General features: G+C 44.6%; 1 protein-coding gene across 11 annotated transcripts in view; it reads right to left on the bottom strand.

The window, feature by feature from the left end:
• Nucleotides 1-18,633, bottom strand: part of CACNA1B (calcium voltage-gated channel subunit alpha1 B) — a 310,731-nt gene that overhangs the window by 45,941 nt on the left and 246,157 nt on the right. For all 11 annotated transcript variants that reach the window (XM_069771710.1, XM_069771700.1, XM_069771699.1 and 8 more), the window contains 7 exons: nt 17,073-17,233; nt 15,786-15,923; nt 14,683-14,884; nt 12,956-13,120; nt 11,981-12,091; nt 11,738-11,821; nt 1,478-1,594 (listed from right to left, as the gene is read on the bottom strand). In XM_069771710.1, coding sequence (XP_069627811.1) covers nt 1,478-1,594; nt 11,738-11,821; nt 11,981-12,091; nt 12,956-13,120; nt 14,683-14,884; nt 15,786-15,923; nt 17,073-17,233 — 978 coding nt within the window. The remainder of the gene's footprint in view (nt 1-1,477; nt 1,595-11,737; nt 11,822-11,980; nt 12,092-12,955; nt 13,121-14,682; nt 14,885-15,785; nt 15,924-17,072; nt 17,234-18,633) is intronic.

The raw sequence follows: 18,633 nt of genomic DNA, 5'->3' as shown, positions 1-18,633 counted from the left end.
TCTGGATGAGGGGATCAAGTGCACCCTCAGCAAGTTTGCAGATGACACCAAGTTGGGAGGCAGGGTCGATCTGCGTGAGGGTAGGAAGGGTCTACAGAGGGATCTGGACAGGCTGGATCGATGGGCCGAGGCCAATCGTATTAAGTTCAACGAGGCCAAGTGCCGGGTCCCGCGCTTCAGTCACAGTGACCCCACGCAGCGCTACACGCTTGGGGAAGAGTGGCTGGGAAGCTGCCCGGCAGAGAAAGACCTGGGGGTTCTGGTTGACATCCAGCTGAATATGAGCCAGCAGTGTGCCCAGGTGGCCAAGAAGGCCAACGGCATCCTGGCCTGCATCAGAAATAGCGTGGCCAGCAGGAGCAGGGAGGTGGTTCTTCCCCTGTACTCGGCACTGGTGAGGCCGCACCTCGAGCCCTGTGTTCAGTTTTGGGCCCCTCACTACAAGAAAGACATTGAGTTGCTGGAGCATGTCCAGAGAAGGGCAACCAAGTTGGTGAGGGGCCTGGAGCACAAGTCTTATGAGGAGCGGCTGAGGGAGCTGGGGCTGTTTAGTCTGGAGAAGAGGAGGCTGAGGGGAGACCTGATCGTTCTCTACAACTACCTGAAGGGGGTTGTAGTGAGGTGGGTGCTGGTCTCTTCTGTCAGGTGGCTGGAGATAGGCCGAGAGGAAATGGCCTCAAGTTGCGGCAAGGGAGATTTAGGTTGGATATTAGGAAAAATTTCTTTACTGAGAGGGTTGTCAGACATTGGAATAGGCTGCCCAGGGAAGTGGTTGGGTCACCATCCCTGGAGGTATTAAAAAAACGCATAGACAAGGTACTCCAGAACATGGTTTAGTGGGCATGGATGATGGTTGGACTCGATGATCTTGAAGGTCTTTTCCAACCTAAATGATTCTATGATTCTATGATTCTATAACAAAAACTTGTTTTTGTAATCCTCCATGACATAAAAACACAGCCCTGCGTTATACAGCTTCACAGTTTGTATTACCAAAATGCAGTGGTTTGGGTCTCACCTCAAGATTCTACCAAGACTGAAACCTGGTGAAAGCAATTTAACCATACACTTGCTGCACACAGATAGGCAAATAGCAGGCATGAAGGCACTTACTAGTCAGACTACTGTTTCCTTATGCGAATACCCGAGTCTCAAGACTTTGCCATAGGGATTTTGTAGTAGTTTCAAGGGCAACATGAGCTTTGCACACTTGCTGCAAGCCTGTATCAGTAGCCATCCGGCTTCCAGACTCATCTTCCAAAACGTTCAGGACATGCAGTGTTCAGGGGATGTTCAGTGCAAATCAGTTAGCTCTTCTGCAGAATTAATATTCCTGTAATTGCTTTGTAGAGGTGCAGAGAGGCTGTTCCCTTGGCAAGAGGAAGCTCTTTGATACTCAATGGAGGATGCTACAGATGTGCCAAGCATTACCATCTCCCCGTGTCTCTTCCCTGCCTCCCACCTGCCTAACACTCACCTTAAAAGACTGCACAAATGTCCAGAGCAAGATGCGGATAGTGTAACCCTGGCGAAGGAGCTTGATAAGTCTGGCTGCCCTGAAGAGCCGCAGGAAGCTGAGGTTGATGAAGTTGTCCTGCGGAAAGTAAAGGGTTTGTGTCCTTCAGAAATTAACGCGATTAGAAACCACAGCCCGCAAAAAAGAAATTAAAATTACCAGCTTCACGATCTAAGCAGCAAATCGGCCACCAGAAAACCTTCCAAAAGAAACATTCGTCAGTGCAGATCACTCCACATGCAGCAAGTATGAGAAAATCCCTCTCCACAAGAGCCCTCCCCTCTGCCACTGGGTCAATGATAGAAAAGGAAAAGGCCCTTTCACGCTGTCCATGGAGGTCTTGTTTTCTTTGACTCAGGCAGATTTTCTCCCCCTAAAGACTCAGGGAGAGGTAATGGTGCCACATTATCATTTTGTAAAGAATGAGGTTGTTCTGAAGTCTTGGTCAGCTCACTTTCTACAATCAATTGAACTTAAGCCAAGACAGTTGCAAGGGACTGTGTACATAGCCTCTACCGAAACAAAGAAAGGCATTGTCCAGTGAAGAATAAAACATCCTTGAAAGAAAGAGGATGTTTTCTAACCTGGAGGTTTTAAATGTTTATACAACATGTGACTGGACAGGCTCATCAAGGAGAAATTGCACCAGCAAGACTGTTTGGAAGATGGATCAATGGCAGCAAATCAATTGGGGAGGTTGAGTGTTCAACAGCAGGAGGGTGCCTTAGGAACCTGCTGCTTTTTTAAATTATTATTAAACGTGCCTTTGCAGGTGGATCAAAGAACTGCTGGAGACAGATTCTGATTTCCATTTGTTTTGTATGATTGTCCCCACCCCGCACCCCATTTTTTCTTTCCTTCAGGGAAAAGAGGTTTCTTGCCCCAATGAGCTAATCTAGAGAGGGTTCTTTCCAAAACAAAACATGCAAAGCCAGATCCCTCTTGCCCTCCTATTTTAAGGAGACAAAATATATCCCCCCCCCCCCTTTCCGTACTGATTCCAATTCACTTATTTGTGAATCTCTGTTCACAGCCACTTATTTGACTGAGTTAGCTAAAGAGAGAAAGTATCCCACTTCAAACTATCAAGCAGCGGAGTGGAAAATATAATTATAAGGAGCTCTTGTTGGTAAAGATGAGCAAAAATAGTCTTTCCCTTGTATTACTGTTTTACCAGAAGACACCCAGTCATATTGAACTGACCCATGTTTCTTGCTCATTTGGCTACAGAGCTCATGCTGAATTTGGGGGGCTTGTTGGATCTATTCATTTATTTAAATGCCAGCTCAGTTTTGGGGCCATTAGCATCGCATTCCACCAATCCCATCAAAGAGTTCAAGAAATCAGTCTCAGGCATGCACTCGGTTTCTCTCATGTTAAAAATGCAAGCAGCTCAGAGTTAGGCACAGACCATATATCAGACTCAATCCTCAAATAAAGAGAAAAGAGAAAAGCACAGGTATGTTCAATGAAAGAGCAGACAACACTGAGCTCATTCAAGTCAGCAACAGAAATCAGCTCTGGCAGGCAAAACATAAGCGAGGATTCCCCTGGGTTGTTCAAGGTCCGTAAAAGAGGCACTAAAAATTCAGTGCTTGTCTCTTGGCCTCAGCTCCTTACATCACTTATATTCCTTTCACAAAATACTGGCTGGACTCACCTTAGCAGGTAAGGGCCATATAAGACCGAAGGGGCAGAGATGGATCACGGCTGGATAACTGGATGCCATCACTAATCTGGTCCCTAGTAACCTGTTCCCCCCGTGCTGGCTGTGGTGCCAGCTGATACACCTCCACAGAGCAGCTGCAATGGGTTTCAGCATGGGGCAAAGGTTTAACCCACTGCCCGATTTAATCATGCAATGTCTCCCCACCAGTGGGAACTGGAGCAGACCTTATGTGTAATGTTTGTGGCACGTGGGCATCAGGCCTGCGAGTCTTTATTCCCTTCAGAGCAATGCTCAAGCCAGGTCTTTCCTGTGCACAAGCTTAACCCTCCTCCAAGGAGCACATGCACAGGCAGCGTCTGCAGCATCCCTCTCTGCATATGAACCTGTCTTACTGCCCTCTTCTCACATTACTGCAGCTTAACAGCAATAACGTTGTTTTGCTCAGACTTTGCTATAATCTTATAATCACAGCTGACATCATGCTTAACATCTGCTTTGGTCTGGGCTGACTGTAATATCACACTTAGCACAAGCTATCCCTGTGCTACATGAGGCTTTATACAGGATAGTCTGTATACACACAATATGAAACAGGGGGCTCAAAACTGTGCAGTTATGTCTATAACCCCCCACTCCCTGGGATTTGGAGGGACAAACAGTCCATAACCCTTTTTTTTTTTCCAGCCCCAATCCCTCCCTGTTTGACTCATGCACTGCCATTTCCTAAAGCGCAGCGAAAGTCTCAGCTCTGCAGGGAATCACAACCCAGGAAAATCCACCATCACCAACATTAGCAGACCATTCGAAGGACCGTTCTCTGCGCTGTTTGTAGCAGGGCAAAATTACACACGCTCGTGATGGATGGAAGGGTTCCACGTGTGTAACCCTCAGCACAGCACGTAGAAAACCTGTCCTTCAACACCTCAACTGTCCAGGCAGGTATTAGAATTGCATGCAGTTAAAGGGGAAACTCCACATTGCAATATTTCTTGTGTATAACAGTGGTTTGCATCAATTCTCCTCCCACTTAGCCACCTTTGTAACACGACACACATATGATCATCTTCTGGGTTATCAAGGCCTTTCTTTCCAGGTTTTTTTTTTTGCTTTTCTGTTGCACAGATGCTAAAGGCTGACTGGTGCTCACAAGAGCACCATAGCTTTATGATTTTACGATCCACCTGAGGACTAGCAAATTATGTTTGAAAAACATTTCCCCTGGCCTGTCACTATTTTCCTACAAGAGGGAGCTCTGGTAATGAAGACATCCACCACCCACCAGGCCCCGGGGGGTCTGGGCACAGCCGGGCACAGCCACCGCTTCCCAAGACAGGAGTATGATGGAAGCCCAGCTGAGAGATGCATCCCTGGAGCAAACTGCAAAGCAGGAGGAAAACAGAGAGAACATATACCACAGGTAAAGAACTGGCCTTGATTGCTGTCCCACCACAGGCATCCTGCTCTTTTACCCTTTCTTAGGGTATTTTCCATTCTGAAAAGTAGAAAATCCATGAAGAATAGGGCGTACAGCCATTGCCTGGATCTGTTCCTCCAGCATCTTCAGCAGCAGAGTGGTTTCCTCCCCAATGCAGGAGCTCTGCCCACTGTCCGCAGGGATGCAGAATGAGCTCCATTCTGTACACCATTCGCAAAGCACCAGCTCAATGGATTTAGTGTTTTGAATTTTTAAGCTTGCAGTGAGAATATGAGGTTTTTATGCCATGGCTGGACATACTCTGCAGGATTTAGTGAAGGAGGTAACGTTACGCTGCCACAAAGCAATAAATCTAGCAGAAGTTGAGCTGTTCATCCCTGCTTCTTCCTGCAGCCCAGTTGCAGAACACAACAAACCCCTGGACCTGAAACTTCAGATTTCTGTCCTCAAAATGAAGGGCTCACCGAAAGCTGCAAAGAGCTGTGGGAAGAAGAATCCAACCAAGCCAAGAATGGGATCACTCAGGAAGCTTTGGCAGTTCTTCTCATCTGGCATCAACAAGAATTAACCTCTTCTGCTAAGGAACTACTGTCGAGGAAATGGCTGTGTTCCCATTTAAATGCCTGCGGCATTGCTAGTACTGAAGAAGAGTTCCTGAATCTTGCATAGGGTCTTGGCTTCCTCTGAAGCTTGGGGAAAACCCTTGCTGATTTCTAGAAGTCAAAGATTTTTGCCACACTTGTCTGTGTCTTGGGGAATCTGCCATTACAGGCATATCATATCATATATCATATCATATCATATCTCCTTTCATCCTGAGCCAGAAACACTAGAAAAATGATTTTATGTATGTGATGCCCAGATCTCTCCTCGTTCCCTACTACCTTTCCACTTTGGTGCTTCTGCTGTAGTCACTGTAGGCTCTCATCATCAGCAGTGGAATGAAGATGGCAGCTCCAGAGGACAACTTGGTGCTCCAGAGATGTAACTTGGATGCCGAGTGATGGAAGGAGCCTGGACCTGCACATATGACCATAGAGACTGCAATCCTAACAAACTGCAGGATGAGCATTTAAATCTTTAACCTGCAACGTGGACAGCAACAAGGCCAAAATTTGGCCAAATGGAGATAAGCTGATTTTTTTTTCAGTATTTTTGATGTGCACAGCTGATGCCAGAGCACACACTTGTGCTTCCTGGGCCAGGGGTGCAGAAGGCAAAGTCTCCAAAGACATCCTCACAGATCATCTGTAATGGTTCCAGCCACCGCAGCACACACAGAGAATTCCCTTATCAGATTGTACTAGGCAAATTTTTAACTTATACATTGTCGTTTTCTTCTTTGCTGCCTCCTAGCAGAAAATTCCCTCCTGTGCCCCTCAGTGAAGGATGCATGAAGCCTATTTGCAGTCTGTCCTGAAGATTCACGCTGATTTGTTTCTTAACAGCAACTGTGCAACAGGAAGTCCAGATGTCAACACAGAGCCAAGAGCTGCTGTCAGGTGGCCAAGCAAGTATTTTTTATAAGATTATGGTCTCGTTTGTGTTATTAACCATAGCCAAGATAATTAAGAATCGAAGAATACATATATGTTTTAGATTGTATTTTTCTTTATTCGCCCTCTTTTGCTTAATTTATGATTTTCAAAGATGAAGACCAGTATTTCCAAAGGTGTCTTTGGAATCAGGCACTAAATTCCCAGTGGGACCTGGTTCAGCCCTGTTCATAGCACGGCTTATGCATTTTACTTGAGATAGTTGCTTTTGCATCCAGGGACTCTGTGTCCACTGTGGTGGCAAAATGCTTCTACATGCTGGTATCACAAAGAATTTTCAAAGTTGAATAAAAATCACTCTTTCCTATGACTTCTCTTTTGATTTGAGGGAAGCAAGTCTGTAATCACTTCAGTAATTTTTTTGCCTTACAGTACAGCATAAACCATGGGCTTAAAATACCTGTAAGGCAGTTCTCTTAAATGTACTGCTTCCCTTTGCAGAAAGCTCAATGCATCTCATCATAAAAGAAAACAAAACCAGTTTCTGAGAACTGAATTTGGTACCACCACTTACACAATGAAGGGTTCCCCAGCCAGCCAATCTTCTCTACTGCAGGTCATCCAGAAGCATCCTTCCCTCCTATTCTCATTCAATTTTCCACCAAAATAAAGCAAGTGTCAGTCTCCCCTTTATCATTCTCAGGTGTAACAAACAGCGGAGAACAGGCTATTGGTAACTGCATTTGCCTCACGTCACCAATTAGCCAAGGGGAAGAAGATGCAGAACAGAAGCCAGTTTTGAGGCACGCTGCAGTGAGGCTTTTTCACCAGTGCAATCGGAAATCTCATCAAAACGAATTAAATTAAAGAAAAACGAGAGAAAATAAAAGCAGAGAATTTAAATAATTGTTTAAATTCAATGAAACCAACCGTGTCCTATATGTGATGTTTTCATGGATGGATATTTGCAAGTTTATTTACAAATTTATTTTTTTGAGCAGCAGGTGCACAACATACAGACGGAGACATGGTTTTCGCATTGTATGTTGATTGGATGGCGTGATTCAGCAGGTAGATAAGGAAAATAAAGAACAAAACAGGAAACAAAAGAGAAAATGAGTAATCAGGACAAGCAAAAAAGGAAACTCTGAAAATTTCACTGGAAAAAAACTGTTGGGCTTTTGGGGGTGTTATTTTATGATAATTATATAAATAAAAATGCTTCAAACCAAAACAGATTCTGAGATCCTAAAGGTAACACAGACAGTGCAGTAGTTATTTGCATTTCATTTTGTAATGCAAATTGGGAGACAATTCACAAACACTTCTCAGCATGTTTTTTATATTTCCAGGCACAGAAATGGATGTCAGTTTGCCATACACCCATTTGGCCTCCTGAGGCCAGCTGTGTCAGCAAGGACACCTTCTCCTTAATGCCACCTATTTTACCTCAATTACTGAGAGGGTAAAAAACTGACATACGTGTTTTTGCCTAAGGAAATAAAAAAATATATATATTCCACTGCATTCACAAAGTAAATTACATATGACATGACTAGAAAATTAAAATAAAGCAATTAATCAACACATTTCTTTTCCTTTTATCTTTACTTTTCATTGGTTTAAAAGTACCGATGCAGCAAGGCTGGTGGAAGCTCAGTCTCTCAAGATGAGACCGCCCAGGTGAGCAGGTTTATTTACCTTGGAGAACACTTACAGATGGAAAATACAGTCATGGAGAAAAGTGGTGCTCCTGCAACTACTCGTGAGCCTGATCTCTAAGTCATACCCGTAAAGCATCCCCTCTCCACAGGGAGCTGGAGGGCTTTGTGGGTGGTTGTTAAGGGGACAGATGCAGACTGACAGTTGAGTTCACGTTGTGGCTGTCACCTGGGCTTCTCAGCCTGAGAACCCCCCCCGTGTGAACGGGTAGTAACCGGGCTGAATGCACATGGAAGGACTAACGGGGGCTACCACCCAGCTATCCGTGCGGCTGCCCGTCAGCCAAGGAGAGGCTGGAGCTGAGGAAGGCAGATGGAGAAGAGGTCATCCTCCGTTGGGGACACAGCTCAGAGTCATGACGAGTAAGACCTGCTCTCCTCTTTGGTTATTCTCAGCTCCATAATGCGGTGCAGAGAGCTGCTGCACCCCTTGTCATGCACACAGCCAGAAAGTTGAAGTGGGGTTCAGCATTAGCTACAGCATTTTGTGCAGAGTGGATGTTCATCCTGAGCCTTAGTTACTACTCTACCCTACCTGGAAATATAAAGGGTAAAGAGTGGTTGGGCAGAAGCAGTAGGATTAAAGACTGCAGGCTATATGCCTGATCTGTACTCTGTGAATGAGGCACCCACCAGTCCTTGCCTTGGTCCCTGCTGTTCGCAGACAGCATGCTCGCTATCACTGCATCAGGTTTTTCAGCCTTTTTCTACATTTTTTTAATTGGTTCTAAATACCAGAAGTATTTAAGTGACTTGGGTGTGACTCCAGTTTAACAAAACAGCAGGTTATATATTACAAAGATGGTTTAAAGTGTAACTCTTCCAGGATATACATGCATTATGCCACTTCCCAGGCAGCTTTGGGACCCCTTGGGTTTCCCCTGATGTGCTGTGGGCCAGAATAACATGTGCTGCAACCTATCGCAGAGCCAACAAAATGGGACCGGAGCAGAGTGCTGGATCCTTCTGCTTGTTTTCCACCCCACGTGCTACAGACTGTCCTCAGGACTGGAAGGGGAGGAAGGCTTGTAGCGGCAGTGGAGCTCCTGGTACAAGACTACCTCCACCACATGCCACTGGATAAAGCAGAACGAACTGCTCCATGAAAGGCGTCCTGAGAGCTGCCATTAACAATTCTGTTACAAATGTAATCTTTGGGGCACCACTGCAAACTCCCACTCAGGTAATTAAGCAGTAATTCTGAGATCTGTGCATCACTGTCACCTTTAAGCAAACTAAGCTCCTAACGCTTCTTTAGCAAGCTGTGCACGATGCCTTTGAACTCTCAGCCCATCATCCCTGTCTGAGGCTGAGATGGATGTGAGCGGCTTAAGGAACGTACACCAGCGGCTACAAAAGCTGTTCAGCGTGGATGAGTGTGCTGCTGCAGATGGACGCGGGCTGGAGAGAGATCAGAGAGGAGCTCTATGAAAGAAGTTTTGAAAAACAAGTCTAACAAGAAGGTGGGGAGGGACCTCTGGGCACACTCTGTCTGCAGGGGAAAGTATGTGGAAAGGAGACATGATGGCTATACAGAAACGCTGCAGAAGAGGAAGATTTAGAGAGCAGAGCTCAAATAGGTCTATGGACTGAGACAGAAGACCAAGAGGTCAGGGGCTGGAGTAGTACTGGGGGACATAGGGCTTTTATATTAAAGACATGTTTGTGAGCAGCTTTGTATTGGACACACTGCCAGGGGAAGCTGTTGAACTACATTAGAAAGTCCTCTCTAAGGTTTGACTTACTGGATCTAGTTAATCATAAACCAAAAACCTCTCCATTACCACCTGGAAGGATAATGGAAAGGTGTATAGGTGCTTGGGAACTTAACCCTATTGGAGTTTACTGACTGTTTTTAGAGGTAACTCATACTGCTCTTCAAAGGCATCCACAAATTGCTGCTATCTTTGATGCTGGAAACCAGAGAAATTACTGCAGAGTGGAAGGGTGATGCCGTCACTTCCAGCACCCTCGAGGTTATTGCATCAGTACCTGCCAACTCACACAAGGGTATTTGGGAGCACATTTGCTCTCCAGCCCAAAGACCAGGAGAGGGGTGGGGAACCTCTGCCTACACACTAACTCTCCTACCCTTAATAGTTGGCCAGCAGAGCCAAGGGACAGCTGCTGCTTCCAAAAAGCTGGGGGCATGCATATACAGCCCCAGACGTGCTGTGGCTTTGCCTTAAATTCAGCGACATATCACAGCCCAACCTGATCAGTCCGTATCCAATTCCCCAGGTGCCAGACAGCCTGCCGAGGCTGGGCCACCCCCGTCGGTGCTGGAGGGAGAGGCAGTGGCCTGTTAACTGAGCAGGGACTGCTACCTGACAAGCAGGGAACAGGCAACACTGATGGCTGCTCTCTGCCTGCAAAATAGCTGTACAAAGAAGGATTTCAACAAGAAGTGTGCGGGCTGGGTGTTGTGAAGGAAACACCTTCCTGAAGGAGAAGATGCAAATCTCAGGGAGACCACAGCCTCCCTTACCACGCCTGAGTTGGCTGTGCTGCTTTCTCCCAGTAAAAGTGGCTGAAGGAAGGGTGGAAAAGAAGCGTCAGTCTGTTTGTGGCTGACTTGCTAATGTTTGCACGCACTTTCAAACCAAGGCAAAAGTTTGGGTGCCTGAGTCTGGCAAGAAAGCGTGTCCCACAATAGAGGGAGTAGAGGCAAGCATCCAGTGCCTGCCCACGGTGCGATAAATCTCATAAGCACTGAGAGAAATGGTAGTCAGACCTTGTGTTTGATCTGAGTAACTTTACCCTGGCTGTAAGCCGTGCATTGAAAACAAAAGGTTATCCAAAGTCTATGAGATAGGATTCACCAACTGTTAAATGAACGCCATTTGTGTGGGGAGTAAAACTTTGGAGTTTTGTGTGCTTTTTTGTTCCAAGGAGGTTAGGTAATAATGTATTTTATTAGAAACGGTAATGTAGTCTTCAACACCAGCTGAACGTCCTGTAAAGAAGTCTGGGGAGCATAGTTCTTAGCGCACGTACAACATAGATCTATAAGCAAATCCCAGGGACTGAGAAAACAATTATGGCAGAGTTCAAATTCATCACATACAGATACAGCATCATCAGCTAAAATATGCATTGGGAGAGGAGAGGAGCAATTTGTAAATTGGATAATATCAGGCTGTCAAGGCTTGAGTTAGACATTTGCTGCCCTTATGGAAAAATCCTCTAGAATTTAATGGCAAGTTTGTACACTTCATGTAATCTACAGGACTCATTAGCAGGGAAACAGCAGTCATTGTAGGGATGGCCAACAAATCCTATGGTAAAGTTGTTTGTTGTATCAATTGCCCCACAAAGCTTTTGTGCACATAATGGCAATGCACCATGTTCCCCCAACCCAAACTGTGCAGGCTGATGAGTTTCTGGCTGTTTCTACGTTCCCATCACCTCTCCCCTTCTCACTCCTCTCATCGCCTTCACTCTGCCCCGTGACAAAGATTGGGTAGAAGCCTCAAGGGACAGAAGCGTGTGTGTGCCCTGCAAAGCACCTCACACTATAAAGCAGCAGTCTTCAACAGAATTCTTTTGATCTTTTCCCTCTATTAAATTCAACAGGATTTTTCCATTAATAGGCAAAACCGGCTCGGGGTTAGAGCCATTTGCTGAATGAGACAGAGAGAGTGTTTCCTCACAGAGTCACTAGCACTGTCGTTCTCATCACAGCTTTTTGCATGAAAGTCTTTGGAGCAGACAGCCGTGCTCATCTCCATGGAAAGAGCAGAGCTACTGGAAACAAGCTGCCAGGTCACCCAAGGACATCATCACATGATGAGTCCCAGAGGCTGCTCTAGGGAATAAGGCTGGTAGGGAGAAGGTGCAGTATCTTGACAGGGTACAGCTTTGTTGGTAAATGAAGCAAATTGAGCAAACTGTACTTACCGCAATCTCTGTTACTAAAATATCAGTAATACTTCCCAACACTGTTACAAAATCAAAGACATTCCAGGCATCTCGGAAATAATTCTGCCAAATGAAAACACAAGGGGGATAGAGGGATCCAGGGGTTATTTTTTTTTTTTTTGCAACACAGGCTTTTTTTGTTTGTTTTTAAATGCACGTCATGAAATACAAGCATTTCATGTAGAGAGGAAACAGTTGAAAGTAAACGAGGAAGGCACATACCAGCACACCAAAGGCAATGATCTTCAGCACACATTCCATTGAAAACATGGATGTAAACACAATATTCAGGCATTTCAACATTTCTTCATATGCTTCTGGAGCATCATAGAACTAAACCAGGATGGAAGAAAGGCTGTTACTGGAAGATCACTTACAGAATAAAACCTTCCCAGCTGACTTGACTGACTGCAAGACTCCTGCTCATTTTAGTGCCAGATTTTGTGCTCACTTTAAGCAAGACTGGGGGTTACGACACAGTTATTCAGTGCCACTCCAGAAGCACACTGTTGCCTACAGGCTATCCTAATGGGACAGCTGGAGATAACCCCAGGACTGGGAGACTGTTGCTGGTGCACATTTGCCTGTAAGCACAACATGGATGAGGAGAGAGGAAGGGCATTTTCAAAACTAGAGGACAAGTGCGGAACCGTGTTTCATTCCAGCAGACCCTAGGAATATGGTGATGCCTTGACTGTGAAAATACTTTAAGCTAGGCAAGGGATAGGAGGGGATATCAGCCACAACATCGAGCCACGTGCATCTCTTCCTCCTAAGCACTGTGGATCACATCCCAGAAGCTTGACGCTGCTGCAAATTTGAGTAATTTCCCTGGCACAGCTGGATTTCAAGCATCCCGAAGAAGTGACCCTGCTCTGCAGCAGGAAGCTGAGCTGGGAGCTCAGGACCCGAGAAGCCCAGTTCCCATCCCACTGGCCATATGCTGAAGGGGCTATGAGCCAAACCAGCGCTGTGCAGGGGAATCCCATTTGCAGTATCTCATCACAACTAAACCACCTCCCTTTGGGGAACAAAGGAATCCCACAAGACATCTAAAAACGACAACAGGCAAATAAGAAGTGGTGGTTGCTCCTGCCTATCCCCCTCCCAGCTCTCAGGTTGAGAGTACAAAGCCTCTCCAGCAAACACTGCATTAGCAAGCCCGAAATTGCAAAGATTCAGTAACAGCCCACTAACCTTCATCATTAGGACAATGGTATTGAGTGCAATCATGACCATGATAAAATACTCAAAGGGAGGGGACACCACAAATTTCCACATCTTGTACTGAAAAGATTGCTTGTTCTGAGGCATGTAGCGGGTCAGTGGCTTGGCACTTATGGCGAAGTCTATGCAGGCCCTCTACAAAACAAAAATGGAATGAAAAGAATACAAAAAAAAGGGCTGGCAGTATCTATCACTCAGGATATTGTTGGGAGGGTGAGTGGAGCATTTAGTGGAGGATGGTATTTCTAAGTGTTTCTCACACATGGTGCAAGTACTGGCTACCCCTGTAAAATGCAGCACAGGATCCCCAAATTGTGATCACTTTCGGACACCCGCTGAAATATTAAACCCCACAACATGCCTATGGTCCCCTGCAATCCTAGGAGGCAGCCCTCCATCCCAGCCCAGCTCCCAGTAGGTCCCAATCCCTTCCCATGTAGGGAAGGGAGTTATAAATCCACAGGCTCTCTTCAGAAAATACTCTGCCAATTCCTCCTGATAAGTAAGTGCAGAAACTGGAGGATTGGTAAAGATGTTATCTGCATTTAAAAAAAAGTATTGTGAAACTCAGGTAAGTTCTCACACACAGCAAAACCTGTAGAGCTAATAACATTTCATAAAATGTGAACTGAACTCAACCAATAAATTATCCAACAAATATTACTGGGTGAACTCTCAAAGACCCCCTTTACTTGGCTATTTCTGTTCACATTACTATAAGTATAAAAGTTCATTAAAAATTGGTTTCTACCCACAAGAAGTTTTGATTCTGGAGCATTTTCTCATCTTGGATTTAGATAAGAATTCAAAGTCTTAATTACTGCAAAAATCCTTTCTGCTCAGTTGAAAAAATAAAATGGGTAAAGCATCTCTAAATACACTGCTTTATTTTGGACTTTTTGTTCATATAGACAAACAATGCATTAATTAATAATTGATTAAGAACTCAACTCTTTTCATCGAAAATCACCTTCCAGTTTCAAAATAAATGAAAAGAAATGGTTCTTGCACAACAGGTTATTGAGGCTGTGGGACCCCAGACAAAGGATGTTGCAGATGCTAAAAAACTGCATGGGTTCAGGAGGAAGCTGGATACATCCATGGAAGAAAGATACACAGATGCCACGAACTAAAGAAAAACCACGTCCAACTCAGGAGGTTCCTGAGCTGAAAATGATGGAACTTGCTAGGGCATTAAAGAAAAGCCTCATACCTGCTTGTCCTGGTCTTACACTCTTCCCAAGGCATCTACTTTCCACTGCTGTCAGGAGGACATCATCTCAGCCAGGCATAAAACCAGCCTAGTGAGAGGACCTTTCCTTTAGAGAGCCGTAGCAATTGTAGTTCAGTTTGATTTCTGATGACTGGCCTCTAAAAGGCCAAAGATTTGTCTCCTTTCACACCTACATGCTTGAGCTAATGTGCAAGCCTATCTTCGCTTTGAAGTGGAGGTGTGGTCCACAGGAACGTGTGACAGTGCTTACTAACATGTAGCATTTCGGGGGCTCTCCCTGGTTTTGTTTTTATGCAAAAGCTGAAACAGTCTGTAATTTATTTGGTCTCTATACTACACACCCTCAGGTAGTGACTGCTCTAAAGTCCCCCATGGCATGGGAGGGACGAGGAGTGGGCTTCCACCACTATTGAGGTGCTCTGAGCCCCCAGGTGCTAAGTCCAGATTCAGAAGACACGGGTACCTCGTTTTTCTCAAGGCTGCATTCTGACATCACTTTATCTCCTTGCTCTTGGAAGGTGATGATGATTAACGCCACAAAGATGTTCACAAAGAAAAAAGGGAAGACAACAAAATACACCACGTAAAAGATAGACATTTCCATTCGGTAGCCAGGGCTGGGACCCTGTTCCTCGTAGGTAGCATCCACTGAGTGCTTCAGCACACTGCAATCAAGCGCAAAGAGAGAAGAAAAGTCAATGAAATCAGTGTGAAGCACCAATGACACCCTGATAGTCACTCACTGGCCTTCACTCATGTGGAGGGTTTTCCACATATGCTCAGGTCAAACTCTTTCCCATCTCTATGGCTGGGAAGAAGTTTTTCTTGAGGATATTTTTAGGGAAACCCTTGCTGTTTTCACCATTCTGCAGAATGATGGAGATTTGCTACGTACAGATCCACTTATCCCCCTGGCCAAGGGGAGAGGATACAGTTAGATCTGGCTTCTCTTCTCTGGTCAACAGGGATGAAGTAAGGATGGGAAAAGAAAAGTGTTGATGACCTCCAAGTAGGGGAACACAGTGAGGGACTGGAGAAGGGAGATAGATGCTGTATGTTTTTTTCTTTATTTTATGAAATAGCTGAATGTGGAGAACAGGGAAGGCCTGCCATAGAGAAACCCTGACCGTGAATTGTACTCCATGTGTCCCAGCAGAAAAATGTGCCAAAATAAAGTCGTATGCTGAACAGTAAATATAATTTTGGGACTGTCATACCCACCACACTTTCAGCATAGGTCACAATAGCTTTTGCCCTCATTTTCTTACATTCCCATTATCAGTTTTACACCTGGGAAAGGCGTGCAAGTCCAAAAGACTGGAGCAAGCAAGCTATTAAGTACTGAAAACTGCCTAAGCATCCCTGTGCAAGCTCAGAAGAACAAGGAGTAAAATGAAGAGCCCTGCCTGCTGATTTACCCAATAATAACACAAGGGAAAGTAAAAGCTTAGCTGATAAAAGGCTATTCTTATTTCACAGTTCACCTGCCATTTACATGTCCCTCAGAGCTGTGGAAAGCTGCCATTACCTCCTCGATCACTGACCCCGCCAGTCCCGTGTACTCACGTTGGCCACCCTTCGCCTGTGGAGACAGTGAAGAGCGTGAGCAGAGCCCAGAGCACGTTGTCATAGTGGAACTCGTATTTTTTCCATTCCCTCGGCTGCGCCTCCACTTCATTTTTTTCATAATCGAGGTACTGACCCCTAGGAAAAACAGAGATTCAAACCAAATGAGAGAATTAAACCAAATCAGCCATTTCATATGAGTCACTGAGGAGCATCGAAAATCCCCAGTAGCAGAGTCCGACTGTGCTATGTATTAAAGACAAATAAAGAGACAGCCCCTAGGTTTGTTAACAGAAGTAAAGACCATTCTTTGAGCCATTTTGAGCCACAGGAACTGGACCTGAGGTCTAGAAATGAAAGAAACTATGCTCAGGACATTCATCCATTAGGCAAAGCCAGCAATTAACAGCATGCTGGCCCCCAGATTGTCTGACCCCACAGAAAACTGTGCTGCTTGATGGGAAAAAGTCTCTGGCTCCTACTTCAGAATTGGATCTAACTTCTAACTGGGTCCTGCTTTGAGGGGCCGAGGGACCTGGCATCTGGAGAGTTCCCCTCCAACCTACATTTTTCTATAATTACACATTTCTTTCTGTAATATATCTGCTTTATTGCAAGGAAGAACTTCAGTGACAGCCTCCGTGGCTGCAGTGTGCACGTGGTCCCACCAGGGATGTGCCCTGTGTTTGCAAGGTGGCAGGAGAGGGCTAACGTGGGCAGACCTGGACAGTGCTGAGAATGTGGTTTGGGTGCCAAGAAAAAGGGCAAGTGAGGAAGACGCACGTTGTGGTGAGTAAAGCACCTTGGCAGTCTGCTGTAAAGGTCAAAGCAGGACAGGGTTTTTAAGATATTCAAATACTGACCCCTTTTCTAGCTAATTAGGAGCTCTTTAACTTCCTACTGACTCACTTCTGATTATTTATTCATTATGTTTTCCTAATTCATACAAGCCCTAAGAACAAAGGCAGCAGGTAGAAAAAGGAGTCACACCATCTCTTCAAAAACCCTTTACCTTAAAATCATACTGAGCCCTCCCTGGGAAAAGGAGCCTGCTCCCCCGTATCATTAAGCATTTGCTAGATCAGACCCAAGAATGATGCAGCTCTTAAAACAACAAAAGGGAAAATTCATCTCTAGGGTAAATGTGCTGAAGCATTGCTCTTCCTTAGAGGAGACTCATCAAGCTCAGCAGATACCTGACTGATGCAGCTCTGGGACAGTCAAGGGACCTGCTGCTGCCAGAGGAAAGTCGGGCTCCCCACCGACAGCCCCTGCCCCTGGCCATACCTGCAGTCCTTCTCCAGCTCCTTCGACTCATCCGTGCAGTAGAAGAATCTGCCTTTGAAGAGCTGCACAGCAATGACGGCAAAAATGAACATGAAGAGCATGTAAACTATGAGGATATTGAGGACATTCTTCAGGGAATTCACCACGCAGTCAAAGACAGCCTGGGGATGGAGTAGAACAATGTTAAGGGGTTGAAAGAAAAGAAAAGAAAAATGCATCTAACATCTTGGCATCTAGCATCTAACTACACTTGGAAGTAATTACCCAACCTACAACCCATGGATGGTTTCATGGACTAGCACACCAAGTGTTGGACCAAGAGTCATGCTGCAGCTGTGAGAGATAATGCCGACTTCCTATCCTTTCTCAATGAGTTTGGCTGTGCCACTGAATTTTCTGGTGCTGTCCATAAAATTTATAAAGATAATTGCAGCTTGTTGAGATAAATAGTAGTCCTCAGCAAATATTTCCATGGCCAATTATGAAATGAAAAACGTACTTGTGTTTAATTTATTCCCAGTGGATAGGTAAAAACTCATCAAATGTGTTGCTCGTTGACCATTATTTGAACTGTTTGAATAATAAGAAAAATATACCAGACACAAAACAACCAAATGCTTCAAATAATATTTTTCTAGTGAACTGTCTATCAAAAGTTAAGTGTGGCTAATCTAGTCAGCATATGTCAGTTCTGAACTCCCTGCAAAGAACTTCTCAGATACGTTTATTATTTGGTTATTAGTCACTGATTCATTGTTACAAGTAATTTGCAGTTTAATTTTAGTCTAAGTTTGTCATAATAATATAAATTGAACAGTCCTACTGCTGAAGCGTGGGGTTTGTACAATACTGTTTCTGTTTCTCTGAATGGAAGTGAATAATTCACAAAATTACACTCATGATGCAACCCAGAAATCCTGAATTAAAACACTGGAAATATCTCTAATCACCCCATTAATCTTGCTGATTGTTGCACACAACATCACATCCAGGAAAAAAATAATTGAAAGAACTTTGAAGACAAACCATATGAATATGACTTCTGCTTCACATAAAGAGTTCTGAATACTTCTTTAGAGGTGGTAAAATTACTCTGTAAAATGGCTTGAAAATAAGGAAGACATTCAATAAAAAGCAAGCATTCAGTCCTGCTGTAGGACTGAGCTACTGTTGTCTGTTTTATGACCTAAGAGCTGTACATTTCAAATTTCTAAACAAATAAAGACTATTTTCTACATTGTTCAACATTACTCTTCCTTATCATTTGAGGTAAATTTAGTACGCATAAAAATGCATAAAATCAAAATTATTTAAGCATGAATTATGGGGAATGATAAAAGCAAGACTATGTAACAGCTGACCATGATTTTTACATGCCACTATGTGAAAACAGGAATTGTCAGACACAGTTTCACCATTGCAAAAGCACCCATCGCTTCTTTTTCCCTGTCTCTCACAGAAAAGAGCCTGCAAGCAGTGATGCCACATGAAGATCTTTTACAATAAGTGTTCAAGAGTTCCCAAAACTCAGAAATTATTAAATTTTGTAACTCCTTCCATT

The sequence above is a fragment of the Haliaeetus albicilla genome, chromosome 26 (assembly GCF_947461875.1).
Source record: "Haliaeetus albicilla chromosome 26, bHalAlb1.1, whole genome shotgun sequence".
Classification (NCBI taxonomy): Eukaryota; Metazoa; Chordata; class Aves; order Accipitriformes; family Accipitridae; genus Haliaeetus; species Haliaeetus albicilla.
The sequence above is the reverse complement of the archived record's forward strand: the minus strand, read 5'-3'. Positions and strand labels throughout refer to the sequence as shown.